This window comes from Physella acuta, unplaced genomic scaffold (genome assembly GCF_028476545.2).
Source record: "Physella acuta isolate Inbredline_101_S28 unplaced genomic scaffold, ASM2847654v3 ptg001006l, whole genome shotgun sequence".
NCBI lineage: Eukaryota > Metazoa > Mollusca > Gastropoda > Physidae > Physella > Physella acuta.
This window is the reverse complement of record NW_026732523.1, coordinates 216,602-225,455: the sequence shown is the minus strand read 5'-3', so window position 1 is coordinate 225,455 and position 8,854 is coordinate 216,602. Positions and strand designations below refer to the sequence as shown.

The window sequence follows — 8,854 nt, the reverse complement described above, 5'->3', positions numbered from 1 at the left end:
TTTTATAAAGGGAAGTAATTAGTTAATTAAACGATAAAAAGATAAGAAAAAATAATTAATACATATTGAAACAAAATCAAGTAAACAAAAAGTTAGTATTAATTATAACAAATTTAACTACAAGGAAAATATTTAAAACTTTTGGTGATTAATAATAATATGTTATTCACAACTCCAAGTTATTGTTAGTTGCTAATCCAATAATAAGTAGTCGATAGTATCAAGCAGCTGTAATATTTATACCAAGAAAATTGATTAAATAATTCTTACTACAGTGTGCGTTATCGCGAATTTATATTAATTTTTATATTATATGACATTATAATTTAGCACCAAGATGGCTGCTAGAGAAAATAGTAAATGAACTTTGTTGCATCTGATGAAAACATCGCTAGTCTTTATTTATTACTGAAAAGTTTTAATACATTTATTTAAAAACAGATGTGATGACAGTTGTATTTCAAAGTTCTAATATAAACAAAATAATTCCATAATGGATAAATCCAACACTTTTACCTGTAATGATGGTAATAAATCTAAAAACAAATTGAATTCAGATGCCAAGTCTCTTCTTCACAATGTCATACGTCATACAGATAGTCATAACAGGCACATGGAAGAGGCTGAGATGTGGCAACTCCATTTGAAAATAAAGGGAAAAATCAATCTACTATGTAAAAATCATGAGCGAAAAAAAGATACTCAAGAATTTAAAGATGTCAAGATAGAAAATTCATTTTTATTTGATGACAGACAGGATGACTTAGGGTGGAAGAAGAGGAAGTCAAAAAAAGCCCACATGGATGACTCAGAAGATAGAAATGTTGGAGAGGCTTCTAACAGTACTTACTGGATGAGACAGTTATATAAATTTGAAGAGAATGATCCTGACAGATGGGGACACAGAGGTTATAAAGAGCTGTACCCTGGAGATTGTGAAAGTGATGGTGATCAGAAGAAAACAAAGAAAAAAAAGAAAAAGCAGAAAAAGAAAAAAAAAAGATAAGGATTGTAACTGTCCAGTTTGTAAAAAGAAGAAGAAAAAGAAAGCTACAAAAACTATTAGTAGGAAAGAGGATAAAAAGCTTAAAAATGAAAGAAAAAGAAAGAGACGTGATTCATTATCAAGCTTTGAAGCTGATATGAGAAAGTTAGAAGAAAAGAATTCAATAACAAAAAAAGAGAAAGTACTCTCAGGAAGATATAGCTGGAGATGAACATTTAGCTCATAAGCCACGTCACAGAAAAATGCTCAGAAGAAAGACATCATTTTAGTTTTTGTGTGGAAGTCAATGGAAGTATTTTATTAGGTTTTTTAGAGGTTGTGGTCATTAAATAAAACAAAACAAAGTTAAATTGTCAAAAGAAATCACTGGTTTAAATTAAAGATAGGACGAAATGTTCAGTACATTTTGTAAATTTTTCATTTCTTTCTAAACTTTTCATCAAACTTAGAAATTAATGATTGGTGATAAACAAAACCTTCATACTTCATTGGTTCTATTCTCAGTGTTTTATGACGTAACTTGTATTAATAGATAAGTTGGGACTTCTTATTATCATCAACAATTTTACAGCAGTTCCAAAGGTTTACTTTATGTTCTAAATAAAATATATGTTGTATCATAATCGTTAAAAAAAAATAAAAAAAAAAAAAAAAAATTATAATTTAGCACGTAGACTTCTGATTTAGAAACCTAACACAGCATATCGCTTATGCAACAAAATGTTTTCTGTGTTATCGAGGTTTGCACCAGGTGGTGCAACACATATCCCGAGAATTTCTGAAATGTTTAGTTCTATCTCTAAAACACTGCTACCATCAGTGTCAGCCTCCACCATATGCAAGCCTGATTCCACCCCATCAGCTATCAACACCTCAGTCCCAGCACGCCATAAATGCTTTGAGCGTCACTTTCTGAACAGGTGGATGTACCGTGATTACAAGAGTTGACTTATGGTTACGGAGAACTTCCCAGTCAGACAGAGGTTAATTGCAATCAAGAGATATTCCGTCCTACCCAAAGAGATACAGGAAGAAGCATCTCAAGAACTTCATACTATGCCACGAGATGTGAACCCAATACGTGTAGTGAATCGCTGTATACTAACATCTCGGCCACGCTGGGTTATTTATAGGTACAGGTTGAGTAGGATTCAGTTGAGCACCTGGCTGATTACAACAAATTGAGAGGTTTTACACGCGCAAGATGGTAGAACATCACAACCTGGCTATCTCTGATTTTTGAAAATGTTATTACATTAATAATAAACTATTATTTTCATATTTAAAAAAAAAAATCTGTTACCCAGTACTTGTATTGGGTGGCTTCAAACGTACGAGTGGCTAATTTTTTTATTTTTTATTTTCAGCCATATGACACCAAACAACTTCGCGATTACTATCACGACACCCACCTAGGTCCTAGGAGGAATCTTATATTGTCTAAACTATATTGTCTTAACATGCGTATATTTACGTTAATACTAAAAAGTATAAAAATAATAAATACATAAAAACGTTTCTAATTACAAGCTTTTAAAATGCACTAAAAAGAAGAAAATAATACAATTTTTATTTAATATAATATAAATAATTTATTATAATACTTATTATTATAGCGGCCCCGCTTTTATTTATATTGATATAAATAGTAGTGCATTAATATATTAAAAAAAATTGTATTTAAAGTAACCGCAGATTTATTATATTTTTAAACATTATTTTATATTTAATAAAAATTGTGATATTTTCTTCTTTTTAAGGCATTTATAAAAGCCTGCGATTATAAACGTTTTTATGTATTTATTATTAGTATTATTTCTTAAAAAGTGTACTCTTACTTTTATAATTTATCGCATGTAAAAGCTGGTTAACATTTATGGTATTAGACATGCTTTTCCCCTACTATTTAGTCTTAGATTTAGGAATAAACAAAGCACCGTTATACAAATGACGCAATCCGTCACATTGTCATATAATCCTGAGGTCGATTAAACCACACCCAAAAGGACAACTCCTCCCCACCCCTCTATAATCCAAGCACCCCCACTCAACGTACCCACAGTAAACCCAATCACACGTAGATTTATTTTTACGAGCTGACCCGCGACGTAGTAAACGCCGCCATCTAGTTGTTTTATTTTCTGCTTATAAGCAATTCATAATTTGTGAATTTAACACTACCTCTCCCGCCCAGTGAAAGCTGTAGTTTACAGGCAATGAAAAGATCAATCAGAAATTGTTACCTCCCCTTCGTTTTGAATTGTTTTATACTAAATTAGCTGCCCCTAATAGCCGCCACTAACCCGGCTCTACGATTGTAAACATTCGGGGTGAACCACAGCTCACTTGACAGTTTGGGGATGGGGGTGGTGGCTAAGCTGCTGGGTGTTTTCTATGGTCTCCATGAAGAGAATTATATGTATAGATATGCACAAACACTCAAATAATTTCCTTTGCCTACACTACAACACCACATTTACATAATCATTTTCCCACACTAAATTCCCCCACACTAAATTCCCCCACACTAAATTCTCCCACACTAAATTCTCCCACACTAAATTCTCCCACACTAAAATCTCCCACACTAAATTATCCCTAACTAAATTGTCCCACAATAAATTCTCCAAAACTAAAAATCTCCCAAATCTAAACTCGATACAAAAATAGTCTCCACCAAAATCGCCCAAACATTCAATTCCCCCATACTAGATTCGATCACACACTTCCCCCACCCCCACCCCCCCCCACCCCACCCCACGTGAAACTAAACATTGACACAGAATATTAGTGTTAGTCCCGAGAATGCACCAAGTTGTAACAGTTCACAGCGGTTTCGGTCAAAATATCTCGCGCGTAGAACTTTTTGTCAGGGGAAATACAAGCAATATATTTTTTAATGGGAGGTAATTATAAAATTAAACGATAAAAAGAAAAGGAAAATTTATTAATATACATTGAAACAGAAACAAGTAAACAAACGTTAAAATTAATTATAAAAAATTAAATTACAAGAAAAATATCTAAAAAGATTGGTGAATAATAACAACATGTTAGTTACAACTCCTACTAATTGTTAAATGTTAACCCTATAATTAGTAAACACTAGTATCAAACAGCTATAATATTAATACCAAGAAGTTTAAATTAGCGATGTTGCCATACTCTTTTTAAACTACGTTTGTTTTTCTTATAATTACCCAGCCCTACCCGCCCCATCCCAATCACTGACACAAAATATCACGCAACATCGCTCCTGATGTCTAGCCTACTGTACCCAACCAAACCTACCCCCTTTCAACCCATGCCGCTATGACCCCGCCCACCCCACACATACAGTGTAACATTCGAACAGAATAACACAGTTGAATTTTTCTTGTAATGGTAGCATTGTATAAACAATTATGTCCGGCTCCTTTTCTTCATACAACAGTTGTATATATACGTATCACCTTTATTTATTCATTCTTTATTACTTAGTTTATTGTACAAGAAGGGATGAAATCCATGTAAACCAATTTTGTTTTTTGGAATAACCTCCCATATGTAGTACACCTTGACTCACTTTTAATAGCAACATGTTCCAAACCAGCCTCTGTCCAATTGTTGAACCAAAATGCTTTAAACCCAATATATTTTATATACTTATTAACCAAATTAGCAATTTATTTACTATTCCCTGTAGGCCTACATTAATGTAACCACCTTGTAAATACCCACCAAAAGGGTGGGGGATGTTACTATATTTATTTTAAAATTGAAAATAAAAGTATTAAATATATATATATATATATATATATATATATATATATATGCGTATTTACTGAATTCTCACTTAATATGCTAGCGCAGGGTCGGCAACTTGCGGATTGCGAGCCGCATGCGGCCTTTGATGTCATGGTGCGGCTCACCTGTTCAATGCACAATGATTAATAATTGTATAGTTTCATTTTCAAAACTCATTAAAATATTATACTGTAAAGAAAAACAACTTTAATAGGATTAAAAAAACTCATCAAAGAACAATGAGAATAGGTGAGGTAGAAAGTAAATGGACAGCTGACAGCCGCCTTGGCACAAGGCCCAACCCCACAGCCGCTGTAAGCAGCACCATGGCGACCATTCCTTGTTTGCCACTGCCCAAGGGCCGCCTTTTTTTATTGTCGTTACATGGGGATGTTATTTTATTCAGAATGCATTCCTCTACCTGTCAGTATGCATCAATTTGACCTAAGTGACGTAGTATGTTAGTTATTAGTTTCCTACGGTTGAGCTATAAGGTACTAGACTCTGGGTTCGCGTGGGGTGAAAGATAAGCCCTGTGAGAACCGAAAGACAGAAGCGACCGATACAGTAATCAAATCGATATCCAAACCAGTTAGTCGGAGTTTGCCGTGCTGAGGCCTGTCTGGCTATGAAAGATACCTACTGAACCAGTGGTGTCCGTAAAGAAAGAAAAAAAAATTATTGGCTTCTAAAGTTGATTGGGATAGTACTATAGTTAAATTATGTGATTTCTAATTTTATCATAGCAGATCTAGCTAAAACAGTTTTTGTGCGAAACATGTGTTTGTTCTTATATGAAATAATAAGTTCATATTTAGCGCTATTTATTTTAAAACAAAGTCAAATGTATTTACCAAATCGTTATCAAATACCAAAATATTGAAAAAAATAATGTTAGTGGCTCTTTAAAAACTGTGATAATTTGTAAATTGTAACTTTAGGCTCCTCCGTCTCTAAATGTTGCCGACACTTGTGCTAGGGTTATCGTAAGGTTGGGTATTAATCTATATGAAATTAATATTTAAAAAAAAAACCCATTAGAAAAGTGGTTAGGTAAGATAAAAACAAGCTTTAAATTTCAACCTAGAAGTTGTTTTTAAAGTTATTTATAATTTTTTATATTTCACAAAAATCCCGGTTTTCTTTATAAAAATATAAAATATTTTATAAAAATGTTTTCTACACAATTAACTAATATTAATTCTTGAATGCAATTCTGATCTTTGATATATATGATTTATTTATTTTAACCTTTAGATCAGTTTTTATTCAAGGGAATGTACACTACGATCTTAAAGCAGAGATAAATTAAAATTAAATTTTACGAAACACGCGAATGCACTTACATGACATGATGTTGTCATTTGTTTAAAAAAAAAAAACACGTATTTCTTAAAACACGAATAGGCCAGCAATAAGTATCCTACGTTCGTATTTTGTGTTTGAGTATATATATATATATATATATATATATATTTATATATATATATATATATATATATATATATATATAGAGAGAGAGAGAGAGAGAGATATATACACATATATAGGCCTATAATTTTATATGGGGGGAGGCTAAATTTATTTTTGCGGGGTGGCCCCTTTTTTTCTAGTTCCGCCACTGATCGACCCGCGCTTTTTATTTAACTTATCTTCATAATCTTTTCCCCTTCGTGCCCAATACACAAATGGCAGATAAAGTGAAAATCGTGCTTCAATCACCTCGACATACAGGGAGATAATGTGGTCAATACTAAGCCTATCCGCCTTAGTTACCTAAGCCCGGAACTCGAGACATTCGGACTAGCAGTAGAAAGCTTTGTGTTTAGTATTATAGCTTAAAAAGTGTACTCTTACTTTTGTAATTTAGGCTTGTGAAAGCTCGTTAATATATAGGGTATTTGACATGTTTTTCCCTACTATTCAGTCTTAGATTAAGAAATAAACAAAGCACCGTTATACAAATGACGCAATCCGTCACATTGTTACATGATTCGGAGGTCGATTAAACGATACCAAGAAGGACAACTCCCCCACCCCCCACTAATCCAAACACCCCCACTCAACTTACCCAAAGTCCAAAGTAAACCCCATCACACCCACCGTAGATTTATTTATATATATACACACACTCAAATCATTTCCCTTGCCTACACTACAACACAACACAATCAATTCTCCCACACTAAATTCTCCCACACTAAATTCTCCCACACTAAATTCCCCCACACTAAATTCTCCCACACTAAATTCTCCCACACTAAATTCTCTCACACTAAATTCTCCCACACTAAATTCCCCCACACTAAATTCTCCCACACTAAATTCTCCCACACTAAATGCTCTCTCACTAAATAATCCCACACTAAATACTCCCACAATAAATTCTCCAAAACTAAAAATCTCCCAAATCTTAACTCCATACAAAAATAGACTCCACCAAAATCACCCAAACATTCAACTCCCCTTTACTAGATTCCATTACACACTCCCCCCCCCCCCCCCACACACTATAAGGAACTAAAAACTGACACAGAATATTAGTGTTAGTCACGAGAGTGCACCAAGGTGTAACACAGTTCACAGCGGTTTGCTCTCGTCTTTTGATTGTGTCAAAGTATTTCGCACGTGGAACTTTTTTATCAGGGGAGAAAACAAACAATAAAGTATTTTAAAGGGCAGTTATTCTAATATTAAACTATAAAACAAATAGAAAAATACATTAATATACATTTATACAAAAACAAGTAAACAAATGTAAGTATTAATTATAAAAAAATAAATTACAAAAAAGAAATTCAAAAGTTTTGGTGATTAATAATAAAATATTAATTGCAACTCCTAGTGATTGTTAGATTTTGATACAATAATTAGTAGTGACTAGTACCAACCAGCTATAATATTAATAGCAAGAAGATACAAATTAAAGATGATTCCTTTAGTCCTTAGCCCTCAAATGTCTTTAAGATTATGTTTGCATGAACAATATATAGGAGTGAACTGTGTGGAAGGAAAACTATTAAACACAACAAAAAAAAAAAGATTATTTTTGCCAATGTACTTTATGTAGACAAAACTATTAAGAATCAGAATGCCACATCTACCTAGACTGCCCCGCCATTCAGACAATGAAAAATACTCTAGAGCAGTGGTCGACAACCTGCGGCTCCCGAGCCGCATGCGGCTCTTCTGATGTCAAGATGCGGCTCTTCTGCTTCATGCACACATATTAATAATTATTTTTTTATATTTTCAAAATTAAAAAATGTTCTGCAACATTCGGTAATGAACGATATAATAATAAACATAAACAATCGCTATTCTATGAGAATATTTAGTTACTCACTAGTTCAATGTATTTCCTATTAAATTGTCCATTCTGAATTGAAACTTCAACTTGATGGTATATATCACAAAGAAATTAAACGAGCTAAATGTGCAACTGGTTGAAGAAGTGGTTTGTTTAAAACAAAAATACTTCTTTTTGTCAAAGACACGGCGAGTGGTGGTAAATTACTTAATTTCGAAAAGTCTGAAGAAATATCACGATGAAACCAATGCAGGGGCATAGCGAGGACGGAGCGGGTGGTGCGGACCGCATTTGGGGGGGGGGGGGGTGACACCAATTCAAAAAAAGGAAAATGTACCGAAGAAAAATACTTTTTTTCCGGTTCCAGTAACGTTTAATTAAATTTAAATAGCCTTTTAAGTTCAAATCGACAATTATTACATGAGGAGGGGGGGGGGGGGGGGGCGGCGACACCATGACGTAAACATGCTAGCCACGGAGAAAACAATGCTACAACCAACTGTATTATTAACAAACTATAGATAAACATCCTTAACATGAAGTCGGCAATGATGAAAGCTTGTACACATTTACACTTATACACAAACATATATATATATACATATATATATATATATATATATATATATATATATATATATATATATATATATATATATATATATATATATATATATATATATATATATATATATATATATATGTGTATATATATAAACATATATATGTATATATATATTGATAAAATCCTA

General features: G+C 33.0%; 1 protein-coding gene across 1 annotated transcript; it reads left to right on the top strand.

Moving 5' to 3' along the window:
- The first annotated feature begins 338 nt into the window (after positions 1 to 338).
- On the top strand, positions 339 to 1,021 carry LOC131954501 (uncharacterized protein NKAPD1-like). The gene has a single exon (XM_059318228.1). The coding sequence runs from the start codon at positions 494 to 496 to the stop codon at positions 1,004 to 1,006; it is 513 nt and encodes a 170-aa protein (XP_059174211.1). The 5' UTR covers positions 339 to 493; the 3' UTR covers positions 1,007 to 1,021.
- Positions 1,022 to 8,854: the final 7,833 nt, after the last annotated feature.